This window comes from Caloenas nicobarica, chromosome 5 (genome assembly GCF_036013445.1).
Source record: "Caloenas nicobarica isolate bCalNic1 chromosome 5, bCalNic1.hap1, whole genome shotgun sequence".
Classification (NCBI taxonomy): Eukaryota; Metazoa; Chordata; class Aves; order Columbiformes; family Columbidae; genus Caloenas; species Caloenas nicobarica.
This window is the reverse complement of record NC_088249.1, coordinates 150,649-165,583: the sequence shown is the minus strand read 5'-3', so window position 1 is coordinate 165,583 and position 14,935 is coordinate 150,649. Positions and strand designations below refer to the sequence as shown.

The following is a 14,935-nucleotide window of genomic DNA, read 5'->3' as shown; positions in this document are numbered from 1 at the left end:
TTTTTACATTTCTTTTATGTAATAAAAAAGGACAAGCTGCTTTTACTCCTGTGTGCATTGGATTCTTTGGGGGGGACACTGCTATCCACTGGTCTTGGTTTCAGTTCTCTCAGCCTCTGCATTTTCATCCTCTGGTTTTTAAATAGGCAGGACCAGCAAAGATACTTATCTCTTTTTGAATAATTTCCCCTTGCTTTGGTACAGGCCTCTCCATGAACACGCTTCCAGGAAGGGGGAGGAAGGAATAAAAATAAAAACGCTTTTCCAGGCAGCCACAGTGTGGCAGCAGCAGCCAGGAGAGGGGACATGGAGCTGGCACCTGAGGACAAGAGCACTCAGCAGCTGCCCTGGGCCCATCCAAACTCCAAACCCAGCAAAGCCCCCAGTGCTCTGGGCAAGAAGCATAAGAAACAGGTGGAGATTCATTTTTTTTCTTGGAAAGATGGGCACCAGGCCTGCAGTCGTGGCCAGTAACTGCCCATGGGCTCCTTCTCCTCTGTCACCACCTCTTTGCCAAAATATGTCAACCATTATTCACATTTTTAAAGTAGTTCTGGAATGAATGTACCCAGCAAACAAGAACCAGCCACTTGCCTCACTCCACCTGCACACCCTGTGCCAACAGCCGGTGTGACCCTGCTGGTGACAAACAGGCCCCTGATGTTTCTGGAAGGATTTATTTACATATTTTACAGTGAATCAAAACTCAGTAAAGTGCGATTAAAAGCGAACAGAAGCCCAGTGTCCCTCCCCTCAGCTCCTGGCACCTGCGTTTCCTCTCCCCTTGGCGCAGAGGCTCTCCGGCAGCAGCTGCGTGTCGAAGCCATGGTGTAGGTAGCGGTGAATCTCCTCGGCCTTCTGCAGGCTGACCCGGGCAGCGGCAGCAATGGCCTGCGGGGAGCTGCAAGGGACAACGGGGACATTGCCAGTGTGTGATGAGAGCAACGGGACCACCAGGAGCTGCGGCCGTCACCTCTGTGCTGGGTTCTGGGGGCTGCGAGCACAGCAGTCAGCAAGATCAGGAGAGCCGCACAGCGAACGATGTCAGGAGAGGGAAAGGAAATGCTGGGCAGGAGGAGGGAGGGGGAAGCAGAGGACCCTAAATCACTCATCTGCGACACCGCGTCATTGCCCTGGTCACTCAGCTTGAAGAGACTGAGAAATGCACAAAGAACAGGATTGATGCGGAGCCAGGGAAGCTCTGGCAGCAACAGCAAGGATCTCCCTGAGCAGCAGGAGGGCTCGGGGGAGACAGGAGCGAAAGGAAAGTCAGGCCGCAAAGCACATGCTGTTACCTGTTGGCCATGTTCTGCAGCGAGTCGAAGTGATGGCACATGTTGAGGGCAGCGGGGTAGCTGAGGTGAGGGATGCTCAGGTAGAAGTTGAGCAGGTCCCGTTTGTGGCCCTGCGGCTCCGTGGGCACACAGATGGCCACGTTCTTCCGCTGCTCCACCAGAGCCAGGTCTGTCAGCAAAGCCGCAGTTTCCTCCTGGCAGGAGCTGAAGAGGATGCGGATCCCGGCCTGGACCAAGGCTGAGAGCGTTCCATCGTAGTGCTGTGTCCTCTGGAAAAAGCGTGATGTTTCTCCTGCAGAGTTAAAATACATAAACCTCACTGAGATTTAAGCGCTAAATTACTGTGAAAAACCTAATATGAGTCATTCACAAAGCAAAACAGCTCAAAGATCCCCTGCTTTGAGAATTCACCACCAAAATCAAGATGAGATAAGGAGGAAAGGAGGCAAGAGGGGTTGTGGGAGCAGGATTTACTCAGTTATTTGAGAGGTAGAGTTTAGGAATTAACACTGAAATTGCAAACTGAACATCATTAGGAGGGGATGGGGAGGAACACACAGTAAGTGATGAACCACAGGACAGACCAAATCAGAAGAGGTTTGGTAAAGCTGCAAAAGTAACAATGCACTTGAAGGCTGTCAAACACGAACCCAGCAGCACCCTGGAAACAGCAGAATGAGAACACTGGACAGAACTGATGGAAATTAACGACCTCCAGCAGTGGGGTCAAAAGGCAGCTCAAACACAATCCACTTATCTACAGCCCCCTCTGAGAAACTACATCTTCGGTGACCAATTCTGTCATTGTTTCCATACCTGAACTATCAATAAATCAGATTTAGGTCACAAAACCAAAGCTGCATCCCCAACAATTTGATTTCAATAGTGGAGTTTTATACCCCAGAACATCTGTAATTTAATTGGAGCCATGAGCTCTAGTTTCATCTCCTGGGAAGCAGGTGCAAGTCAGACCTCTCGATTATTTTCTAGATGGCACTGAGAATAGACAGCATTAGTAAAACCGTTTGATTGCATAATTTTAGGATTAAAACAAATGGTTTGTCCAAACTAGATAAATTAAAGAAATAGTTTTGAATTTTCCACAAACGTTTGATCAGGTCAGGAGGCGGCTTTGAGCCTCCTCTGTCCTGTGCTTGGTGACACAGGCAATGGCTCCACGCAGCCTTCCCAAGGTAACGCTTTGTAGAAATGCTCTTTTGGCTCTTCCTAAGAACTGATTTCATTTAGCTGATCGTCTTTTGCTTCCTCAAGCAGCAGCCACTGCGTGGTTTGGTCTCCACAATTTGCAGGCTGCCGTTCCCTCTGGTTCTGAGCTGTGAGAATTTCCCTGTACGGTTTGACAGGTATCATACCACTCGTTAGGGTACTGCTAGAAAAAAATGGGTGTGAGTCCACTAGTATTTTAATGCCAAGCACAGATAAGATTGTGCTTGTTCCTTTATTCTACAATTCTCACCTTTGTTGAAATCTGTTTGAAGTTGGGGTTTTTGCACACAGTCAGTTAGAAGTGTTTAAGTTAACTTGCTTTTCCCTGCCTCGCTAATGAGTGAGCACTGTATCCCTCTGGATCCAGTTGTGTCTCTCTGCCTATACTAAATGGTCCTCAAAAGCAAACCAGATTTTAATGTTCAGATGGTGATCTTATTAATGTAATACTCCTACAGAGACTAAAATACGGGTCTTCGGTCCAACGTTATACACAAACCCAGTGTGGGCACTGCAGGCTTGAGCAGAGAGCAGCACCTCCCCGTACCTGGTTTACTCCTGTCCTTCTCCACGATCACACAGATCCTCTCAAACACGCTCTGCAGACGCTGGATCCGCTGCGCGAGTTTACTCCTGTCGGCGGAGCTCAGTAACTCAGACAGGAGTTTCCTCTCCACCGCCATGCGGTTGCTGACGATGTAGTCGCCGCTGCTGAGCGAGCAGACCTGCACGGTGACGCCGTGAGCGGCGCGCAGGGCGGAGATGACCCGCGGGCCCGAGGAGACCTCCCGGACGGCCGCCAGCACGCACAGCGCTGCCGGGGCCACCGGCCAGTGGGGCTGCGCAGGAGCAGCACGAGAAGGGACTGGAGTTCTCCCACGGGTGTTCTTCGAAGAACTGCCCACCTGGAAATGCTGGAAAACACACAGTATTTCTTAGAGATCACAGATGCATCTGGCCAAAGCAAAACAGGCCAATAAAAAAAATACATTTTTCAAATAGTGATGCTTAACACTTTGTTCCACACTTTTTTTTGAAAACTCCAATTAATACTAATATTTTTAAAAACTATTTTTGATATTGACAAACATAAACACTTTCAGATTAGCACTTTGATCCCCTATAAGCAATCTCCCACACTAGTTGATTAATTATTTAGCAGCCTGAATGACAAAGGCATGCGGCCTTTGCTAACGAGTTCAACAAAAACTGAATATTGTAAACAATACAAGTCAGGCAGAAAAGTGTAAGAGATCAGGAATCCAATCTCAAACTATGAAGGGTCTTAATTTAGGACAGCAAACAAGTATTTTATAACTGCAAAACCCAAATAGTTAGGGGACACTCTCTACTATTTGAAATAGATCCATATTCCTCCAGGATTGTCAGACTCAAGACATCATCTAATCCACAACTGTAATTTCTGGACTACTAAAATACTCTCCAAGTTGTCCTGCGAGTACAAAAGCTTCCTAAAGCAAAGGCAAGGGAGGCGACCGAGGCAGGACGAGCAGAACAGAGGTGCCGCGTTAAACAGAGCAGAGCTGCCGCGTTAAACACAACGGAGCTGCTGCGTTCCCAGCAGCAGTGACTCTCTCTGCTGCTGCCCTGCTCACAACCCTCCAAACAACCCTGCGACAGGTCCCCACCGCAGGGGATTCTTCAGCAAAACGTGAGGTGAGAGGAAGCTCTTTGTTTTGAATCAACACCGACCTGACTGGGAGCCTGGAGATCCTCCTTCCCCGAGCCCGGGATGGCAGGTGGAACGTGTGTGCTCAGGGCTGGACGGTCTGGCTGAAAATCCAGCATCTCAGATAGTGAAGCTTTCAAGCTGAGAAGCTTCTCGCTCTTACCCTCCCCAGACTGATGAACACTGATTTCCCCAGCAGTTTTCTTGTGCTGCGCAGCAGAGACTGAAGGCAATGACCTGGATACCGCAGCATTTTCCTGTTCTGCCCACAAACAGTCTGTTTTCGTGGGCTTCTCATGGCTGACACTTGTTTCTTCCTCACTGGAATCACTGAGAACAATAATTCGGGCTGGTTTCTTCTTTTGCATCGGGTCAGAGAAGTTCTCTTCCATCCTGGCCTGGTTTATTTTTTTTCTGCGGCGGGTGAGGTATTGTTTTCTTCCGCCAGTAAAACTCTCATTATTTAGGAGATCAAAATTAACGCACACTTCTTCCTCACTAGATTCACTTTTTTTGCAAGTGTCCTCTTCCTCCTCTCCAACACAGAAGCTGTCTTCTGCATAAGCCTGGTCTTGCTCAGGAATCTGGGGGGGAAGTCCCTTGTTAGAACCGAGTTACCAACAATACATTGCAAACTACACTTCAAAGTAGGATTAGAACCTAAATACGGTCACCCGCAATCGGAATTTCACAAGGACAGTAGTCATTTCATTTCATACCTGCGAGAAAATGTCCATGTTGTTGAATTCCTGATGAACCATTTTATATCTATTGCCAAGAGCTGGACTTCGCACAGATTTCAGGTAAACTCCTTGCATCTCAGAGTCTCAATTAAAACAAGAAGATAAAAGAGAACACAGTATTAGTAAGGAAATAATTTTTGATTCTTTGTTACATCACGTTTTCCATATTAAGAAATCCCTTTGCAGTCTCCCAAAAACCTGTATTTCACAGAACAAAAATTTGAAATTCTGCAGACATGTCTGGAAATCCTGAAGCAAAGGAGCAGCTCTGCCCTGGAGCAGGTTTCTGAGCAGGCAGAGCTCTGCATGCCCACAGGGGAGAAGGGCAACGTGAGCCCCAGCAAACCCAAATCACAGTTTTCCCTGTTCTCTCCCAAAACAGACACAACTCATTCCAGAGACTGTACGAGGAAGGGGTGGGGTTACTGAAGCCCACATCAGATCTCACAGGGAACAATTCACAGTTTCAGTGCCAGAGGAAAATCCTCAGCAACACCTGGGAATCTCAACTGGTAATAGGATGGTTCCATCCCACAAATACCCCCGGGAAAAATGAGGGTCATAAGCACAGGGGTAAGGAAACCGCCTCGGCCAAAAACCAGCATCAACTTCTCAGCTCTGTCAGTGTCTGCACTGTAACTTTAACATTCCTATTGTTATATCATATTTTAGGTCTCTCTGTAACAGAAGTCCTGAAAGATTCAGAAATTTCTAAGTGAAATGGAAAACTGTGTCTCTGCTCAGTCATAATGGTGTGTGGGGGGCGGATGACTCTCAGCAAGAGGAGATCTCCTGCCCCACAGTCCTCAGAACCCGCTATTGCACAGCAGAGACTCCAGCGAGGAACTTACTGCACCAGAAAACCACGTGAATAAAACCAGAAAAGGCACAAGCAGATGATGGAAAGCACCTGATTTAGCACAGCTGAGGAGGTTACTGCTTGTTAGCTGACACAGGCTGACCGAATGGCCCTGCCTGTCGCACACCTTTGCTAAGCAACAGCCTTTCTCTGAAAACCAGAAACAACCCACTCACCATTTAACACCTGTGTGACCTCTGCATCATCATTCAGGAACTGGGCAAGCGAAGAGTTCTGCTCATTCTCTGCATCATCACTCTCATCAGATGAAACAGCATCTGCATCTTGCTGGGACAGCTCAGCTTCTTCATCTAAAAACTGCCTTGCTGCATTCTAAAAGAAAAACCAAACAAACCAACCTTTAGTTGGAAGCTGGCTCCCAATGAACTGGTATTACATATGAGATCTCAGATTAAATCAGTTCATGACTTCAGAACATCAGCTGCTTAGATGATCACAGCTATTAGGCTTCTGGCCTTGAAAAAAGAACCCATCACGGGGGAGGTGATGGAAAGAACACAAAACGCCGTGAAACACGGGACAGCGCACACGTCTGTCCACCAGCACAGAGCGGGACGCTGGGAGCACAGCCCGAGGGCGACACGGCTGGAGCGCTGCTGGATTTACACCAGTTACTAGTACAGGCAGGGGTTACTGACACTTTGGATCAGCTACCCAGAAATATTAGGTTATTTTGTAACTTATAAATCCAGTTTTACTCGTTTTATTTGCTTTCAAAAATCTGTTTTGATTTAGATGTGCTGGATTACTCTGAGCCCAAGTCCACGAGAAACTTCAGACACAGACTGGACACTGGTTTGCCACCTTCTGTCTGGGATTTAGGTTAATTGTTTCATGGAGTCATCAGACAAGGCAACTCATTATTGAGAAAGTGCTTTTCTTTCAGGGCAGATGAGGGACTTACTGATGACCTGCAGTGCAGGAGATGTGACACAAACCTCGGTATTAAGTTCCATCAAAAACAGGCAACAAACCATTCACGACAACATACAAGGAAACAAAGCCAATGAGTTCAGGAAGATGTTTTGTCAGAGATACTTTATATTAAGCTAACTTTTCTCTTATAATTTCAGCTACAAAGTACTGAAGTAAAACATGGGGAAAAAAAAGAACAACAAACTCACACACAAAAACGATTATTTATCCCAATTACTCTAAAAGAATGATTTTTTTTGCCTTCAAAATATTTTGGGAAAAAACCACAAAGCTGTAAATTTTAGTTCAGTACAGGGAAGACTGGAGCATCTTGTGCTACAATAAGTGACACCTCTGATTTTCAGATTTCCCTAAGTCCTTTAATGATTTGCTTGCAGCAGTCAGTAAGCCTGAAAGCCAGGCATTATTAATAGTTCTTTTTCTAGAACAGTTCTGATTATTCTGAACCACTCTGGGGTCACCTGTTTACAGGAAAGAACTCCCAACGCTATTACCAATTAGTCTTAATCCTTCTTGCTTGGGAAGGACGGCGGAGAGGCCAAACCCCACCATGACACCAGAAACAGTCAGGGGTCGGGGCACACTCGGGAAACAACAAGCTCCCAGGTTCTTAAATTATTTACTGAATCTTTGAGTTCGGTGCCAGTGGCTATTTGGGTCACCCTGGCCTCCTCCCCGTCTCCGTTACGCTAATTGCAGGTCTCCTGCGCGCTCGCTGCCGACAGGACACGGCGCTGATCGCAGGGGTTTGGGTGTCCTGGATCTGCCGCGGCTCTGAATCCTGACGTGGTCAGCACCAGGGACGCTTCGGTCAGATGGGGTGTGAAGGCAGAGTACACATGGAACACACTCTCTTTCTGAGAATGTTTTGGTCTCATAAAAAAATGCTTAAACAGAATTGAAAAAATGGATTTTTCATCTACCCCATTCTTTGTATTCCAGAATATAAAATACTGATACTATACAGAAGTCTCCACAATGAAAATTATCTTTCAAACGTTAAAAATATCCAACATAATGTGCCCCAGAGCCCTGATGACAGTAATTTCTGCCTAGTAGACCACATCCACACGTATTTAAGAGCCTTTCACCTTACTGTGAATATATGATTCTGGCCCTGCATCATCTCCTGCATCCATTCCTGATGCAGTGACAGACTCAAGTGTAAAATACAAAGTTCAGATTTAAGCTTTGGGGCCGAGGGACCATTTCTGTCTTCAGATGTTCAAAGTTGAGACCATTAGAGGAGGTGGTAAATTCATATGAATAAATATCCTAATAGTGTCAGTTCTGGCCAAGTACTTGAACCTCCCAAGTCTGACTAATCCTTGAGTATCTTTACTTGTAATGTAACAGGGCCTTGCAGAATCCTCTGAGAGTCAGGCAGTGGACGTGAAGGTTAAGATCATTATCCAGTGTTTCAAGATTTCCTCTCAAATGTTTGCAGCAAACTTGTGTGAAATTGCTATGGGCCTCAACTCTCCTAAACAATGTCCTAAAAAATAAACGACTGCCTAACTGTATGCCTTCTATAATACAATTGTATCAGGAGATCCTACAAAGGCTGTAAAATAGAAGCTCCATTCTTTACACCACAAAACACACACGAGCTCCAGAATGAGTGACTCAATGGCAGTAAGTTTTAGTCTTAGGTACGTGAGACCAGCGTTCAACACTTCTGGTCTTTTTGGGGTTTTTTAGAATTTAAATATAGAAAAATTAGAAAATACTTTCAGTTATTTCTTGCAGTTTGAACAGAGAGCAGAGTCTCACTAAGTCTCCGTCTCTTTTTTGGTTTTGTTTGGCAACGTGCTGTTCATGTTCAAAGACACATTTCTTCTGACATAGGTTTTGCACCATTGCAAATGTGCACTTACATACGCATACACAACAAAGCACAGCCATTATCTACACTGCAACTTCCATGGAAACTGCTCCAAATGTGACCTTCAACATATTGAGACACTGAGCATCACATACCTTGTATGTAAAATTGCTCTTGACCTTTTGCCGTTTCGCACTTCTCAGCTGGTTTTTGTTCCAGGCTGCTGAGCTGCTCTTCGCGGTCCTGCTTGAGTTCTTGTGGAAATCCACACTGTCATCACTGGACACGTCTGACTAGAGGAACATGGCACAAACACTTCAATAAATAAGACCAAGCAAGTAATATTTTCATTACACAGGCATCCTTCTACATTTTTTTTTAAGCAACACATGATTTTTGTGATTGATTTATTACAGCAAACTAATGCAACAATGCTAATCATGTTATTAAATACAAAAGGAACAGAAAACCATGTTATTTGGAAGAAAAGTCAAGTCAAATGTAACATGGACTTTTTTTTTTAATTCAAAGCTTTGTGGGAGAAAGGTTATTGACTGCTCAGCTCTCCTGCCTGTAACAATAATTCACTGCCACACAACAACTCCAAATTCATCTTGGGAGACGTTGGGAAAGAATTGTGGGGAGGAAAGCAATTACATTCTAACCTGCCTTAGGTCAGATGGCATCAAATATTCTTAATAAGAACACTTGCCTACTGACTGGAGAAAGTGTAAATGTTTGCATATACACTCCAGAAATGAGTTCACATTACTTTTCTCCTGTCTCACCACAGCACTTACTAACCATGTTAAGCGGGTGTCGACGTTTTCTGATGGGACGAATCGGCGATTCGAAATCACTGTCATTCATAACCTAGGTAAACAGAAATAAGGATAATTGCAAAGAGGATTTATGTTTTCGTGTTTGACTCGTCATTTTATCTTTTTTTTTCTCTAAGACTCACATCAGGAGACTTCAAAACATTCTTTTTTTTCCTATTTTTTCTCTGGAAAACGATCTCTTCTTCACTGTCACTGCTGGTTCCTACAGAATAAATATAAACAGCATTCAGAAGAAAATGCATTGCTCACAATACAATATTGCTATAACTGAGCAATCAAAATCTGTCTCTCTTATAAAAGTACCTGCAAAGGAGATTACTTATTGATCTATGTGGCAAATACTGTTCTCTTCAGCCTTGTTAATCAAAATAAATAATCTCCAGCTGGGATGTACAATAAATCCTCCTTCCCTGGCGAGTCTGGGTGGAAGTGATTACCCCACAGCACAGACACAGAAAAAGGGAGAGGAAAAAAGAAACCAAGAGAAGCAGCCCTTAAAAGTTGAGTAAGAGTTCCAGTTCTGGAAGCGTTTCGTAACACACATCCCTTTGGGTGCCCTGAAACAAAGCCAGAACTCACTAAAATGGCCTCTTCCCAACTGCTTTTTAAACACCTGCAGCATTTGCTGGTTTTCAAAGGAAATGAATGAAAGGTCGTTATGAAATACATGAAATCCAGGATCCTCCTCACTTTGTGCGGGACAAACAGTGATGCTCACAGAGACCCTGGGACTGAGCGTTGGTTCTGCCGAAATCACTCGAAGGTTTGAATTTCTTTAAGGAAAGGCACAAAATTCCCAAATATTCCACTTAAAAAATAACATATGTAAATATTAATAACTGTCATTTCTACACCACACACTGTCCGGGGTGGTTTTCAAGACCTGACCAGACAAAGCCCTTAACAACCTGATCCAGGTTCAGTATTAACCCTGTACTTCCAAACCAGAAGTTTGTTTCTTTTTGCAGTTTTGGGGTTTTTTGGTGAGGTTTTAAAATTATTTTCTATTAAATAGATCACAATTTTTTGATTTGTCAAACTAACATAACATTTTGAAGGTGTGACGATTCAGGAAGAAAGGTGGCAATCTATTGTCTTCAGAAAATATGATATCAGACAAATTGGAAGAAAAGGGAAAAAAGATGCTTTAACCACCAAAAGGACTGTTTATGCCTTGTTTTGGTGTTTAAGGACAGTAACAAAACCATTCAGAAAAACTCAAGGTGCCCTACGAATCAGACCAAGTACTATTAAGCCTGAATTACTTTGAAAGTAATTCAAGGTTATTCAGAGATAAAGACAATGAAGGGTATGAAGATCATCTGTAAGTGACCTGCGAGTAAAGAATGATGGTCATTTATATATTGACAATATCTGCATATATATTTTTTTTATACTCTGTTGGTCCGAAACTGGAAAAAGACAGAAGGGGAGAGAGAGGAGGAAAAAATACAAGCCTACAAATAGTCAATATGTTTAACATAGTCCAGGTTTGTGCTGAAGTTATAATCAGAAAACTTTAAGTGCAAGTCAGTTGTCATGTAACTAAACCGACAGAAATCCATCGGTCGAGTTTCTGTTCCTCAGGAACAGTGACAGGAAAACACAAAGGGATTCAGGGACCGAAGTGCAGCCCATCCAGATGGTGATGAATCAGACAGTGAGATTAAGAAAGGGCTTTAAAGGCAGCTCCAGCTCCCACGTTACGTCTCACGTGGCTGCACCGTTAGCACTTGTGAAGAGGTACGAGAGGTTAAATTCCGAGTACTCCCACACACACATTTCAGCCTCAAATGGCTGCAGTCATACAGAGAGTTCAGATTCTGCAAAGTCTCATCGACCCACCTTTAGTATCACAACCATTATTCTCTTTTCCTTTCATCCTTCCCACCGAAGTCATAAAACCAAATTGAGGATCCAAAAGATACTGGATTCTATTTATTTAAACACAAAGATATTAAGTAACCATCCCACTGCAATCCCTACCTTGGGCAGGAGACACACGTGAGCTGTGCAGGTTGGTGTCTGCCGCGTTTCCCGTTCTTCCCAAAGGGGAACCAAGTGTGTCCCCGGCTGAGCTCCCCAGGTCCTGCCCGCGGGGGCTTTGATCGACTTGATCTGTCGGAGGCAGCTCGGGAATTTCCTCCCTGGCACTGGAGAACACATTCCGAGGAATTCTTTTGATAGCTTCGCTATTCAAACCCCTTCTACCTGTTGGGGTAGAAAGTGCAGCAGCCGAAGCTCCAGCTGACCCGTTGCCCATTGTGTCCCCTGGCCTGGAGCGGGGCCGAGCGGTGTCACCCTCGGCCCCTTCTCTGTCCCCTGGCCTGGACCAGGGCCGAGCGGTGTCACCCTCGGCCCCTTCTCTGTCCCCTGGCCTGGAGCAGGGCCGAGCAGTGTCACCCTCGGCCCCTTCTCTGTCATTCCTACTCCTGCTCAGGAACGACAGCGGTGTGGAAACGTCTCTTCTCCCAAGACTTCTGCCATCCCGTTTTGGCCACATTTCAAGTGTGGAGCTATCATCCTGTAATTTCTTTTTATCTTCAGTGGATTTAACATCTACATGACTTCCCGAGGCACTATTTGATTTTCTGGTATGAGTATTTATATTTTCTTCCAAGATTTCGTTCTCGGACTCTTCGATGGAAAATCCCAGATCAAAATTAACAGAAAACAGTTCTTGGGAACAGTCGTAGGGATCATCATCATCATCCAGAAGGCGCTTGGTCACGCCGGTATCACCCGGCAGCCCCGTGGCTGTGGTTTCCCTGCTCGCGGGCCAGTTCCCCCGTTTCTGCCCCGCCGGGCAGCGCTCGCAGCCTCGCTCCGCAGCCGGCCCAGCGCCTGCCGCGCCGGCACCCGACCCGACCCAGCGCTCCGTGCTCACAGAAGAGCTTCCGTTACGTGTGTCATGTGTGTGCTCATCTTCAAATAAATGTACACTCTGCTCTCCAACAATAACCACATTTTTCTTGTTAGTGTCAAGATGTTCTTTATATTTTTGAACAGAATACTTCTCTGAAGGGTTATTTGTCAGTGTGTGATTTATTGCTGGAGTTTTCTTTTGAACTTCTGTGAATTCTTCATTGTCAAACAGGCTATCGAAGCTGTCATTCCAGTAAAGTTCCTCTTTGCCTTCAACAGCAGCGGCCTCAGATGACACAGATTTTGGAAAACATGTACTTAGAGGAGCACACAATTCACTGCCGACTTCCAGCTCGGGGTTTTCAAAGAGCTGCAGTGAACGGTCAACTTCTGATGACACAGGAAAGACTCTGTCCCGCAGTCTCTCTGAATAACTACCAGAAATACCTTTTTGAAAAGGACATATTGTGTCTTCATTTCTCATCATGTTTTCAAAATCGTTAAGTTCATTCAAAGCGGGAGGAGATTGTGATAAAAGCCTTTTCACAGGGGAAAATACTTGTTTTAACCAAGGCGGCTCCTCAGATGGTCTCACAAGTGCAAAAGAGTTCGCGTATGATTCAGAAAGATAAAACAAGTCAGAGGACACAGGTGATTTCTCAACTGTGAAGCTACTATAACCCGAATCTGCGTGGTTTGTCCCCAGTGACCTACAGGCTTTATCTACAGTTTCATATTCGTTTATTGCCGCACTTTCCTGAATTACAGTACTTTCACTGTTGTCGCACAGGTCAATACATCCATTTAAGTCAAATGTCACCTGTAGCTCCTCCTGGTTTGGGCTGCCCTGGTCAGTACTTTCCACCGGAACGAGCCTTCTTGCTGAGTCAGAACCCGGAGCGCTGGGGTCTGAAGGCAACATGGGCACTTCCAAATCTGATCTGGAAGTTCTTTTAGGAGCCTTTGTTTTTGTTATTTTAAATGTGGTAAAGAATTCACTTCCATTATCCTTGGTATCAGGTAAAAATGGTTTTACTTTCGATCTGTGTGCTATGTCTTTTCTAGATGAGCATGCTTTCTGATCAGATGTGGAGCTGGTCACGGAAAGATGACTTTTATTCCTTTGAACAGTTACGTCTTCAACACGTAAGTGAGGCTGAAGCTCCAGTTCATAGCCGCAGTCTCCCTGGAGACAAACACAGAGTAAAAATTACTATAAATACATACAGGCTTACAAGGATATTTAGAACAAGTGACAAATGCTTTCATACTCCTAAAGGTCACTAGAAAGGAAAAAAACGAAAAGGAAAGTGCTTTGCATTTAAGACCACAACTTTCAAACAAAGCGTTTGCTGGCAGCAACTGCAAACCCAAGCTTGGGTAGCCAAACCTGAACGTTTTAGAAAGACCAGAAGATACCACACATAAAGAAAGATGGACTTTACCAGAGCACCCAGGCCCAACATTCTACCCCGAGCACCTGCGCCGTGCAGCTAAGCTACAGTTCTCGGGTCATTAGCAGCAAGCGCCTTCCCCCTGCTCACACCGTGTGTGAGCTCTGGTGTCCCCGCCAGGTCGGGGGGTGGGGACGAGTGTGTTCAGAAAGGTGCTGTGAACAGAAAAAACCCTTATTTGAGCACAAGTGAGCCCAGAGCTCTCTGTTCTCTTTGTGCTGTCCCTTGCAACTTGGCTTCTGCCATTGATGGCACATTAACAACTTCTCACCTACATACTCTGAACTTATTTTTTTTTCCATGGATGCTCATTAATCTTCTGTTCAAAAGGCACCGACCTAGGCAACCAACTCTTTTAAAAATACACTTGAAAAAAGCACAATAGACACTGACATCACTCCCAGTTAGCTATCCATATAAGGACTGCCCGGACTGAAAAGCCATTTATTGTCCTTCTCACTCTCTCTTTTAAAATAGGATTTCAAAATTAAGGCATGCAATCTCCACAAGGAACAGGAAGGGTCAAATGAGGCTCTGAAAGCAATGGTTTGAAACACTCCTGCAAAGTTCAAACCTGTTTCACTAATGAAAAATAAAAATGGGGATGTAAGATCTAAACAGAAGGTACGATTATTATTTTTTTGGCAGTTCAGTCAGATGAATCCCTAGACTCATTAATCCCTGAAACTGAACACAGTACCTTTGTAGAACAGTGGGTGATAAAACTGACTTTTACAATAAGAGCTTACCTGCTTCCTATGCAAGTGACATTCTCCAAAAGTCCAACCATATATAAGTAGGAAAAAACAAGGTCCTCATATTCAGAACCTCCTGAACTTTCCTCGCTGAGCCATAAGAATATTCTTAGAGCAGTTCTACTCCAGCTTGTTCTGGTCATGCTGATATTCACTATTCAGACTCCAATACCTGCATCTTCCAGTCCCATCCCACCCTTCTCCAGTTCTTCTGGAGTTTCTACAGATGGTACAGCTGGAGCTGCTGCAACAACCTTTTGCTGTGAGACTCCTTACAGGAGCTGGGGGAGTCAATCATGGAAAACAAGGTTTGAAAAATACCCTGGACAGTCATTCACCCGATTACACAAGGCAGAAACAACCATACCTAAAATTACTGCTGCCTGGCTTCTCTAAATGTGTTCCTGAAAACAGGATTTGACA

General features: G+C 44.8%; 1 protein-coding gene across 1 annotated transcript in view; it reads right to left on the bottom strand.

Annotated features, from left to right (window-relative positions):
* Positions 1-536: 536 nt before the first annotated feature.
* The window catches only part of FANCM (FA complementation group M), a 66,741-nt gene continuing 52,342 nt past the window's right edge, over positions 537-14,935 (bottom strand). Inside the window, exons 14-23 of the mRNA XM_065636555.1 lie at positions 11,425-13,489; positions 9,561-9,640; positions 9,401-9,469; positions 8,752-8,889; positions 5,991-6,147; positions 4,932-5,038; positions 4,236-4,796; positions 3,070-3,436; positions 1,296-1,587; positions 537-901 (exon numbers count right to left, since the gene is read on the bottom strand). Of these exons, the coding sequence (XP_065492627.1) occupies positions 754-901; positions 1,296-1,587; positions 3,070-3,436; positions 4,236-4,796; positions 4,932-5,038; positions 5,991-6,147; positions 8,752-8,889; positions 9,401-9,469; positions 9,561-9,640; positions 11,425-13,489 (3,984 nt within the window). The 3' untranslated portion in view covers positions 537-753. The remainder of the gene's footprint in view (positions 902-1,295; positions 1,588-3,069; positions 3,437-4,235; positions 4,797-4,931; positions 5,039-5,990; positions 6,148-8,751; positions 8,890-9,400; positions 9,470-9,560; positions 9,641-11,424; positions 13,490-14,935) is intronic.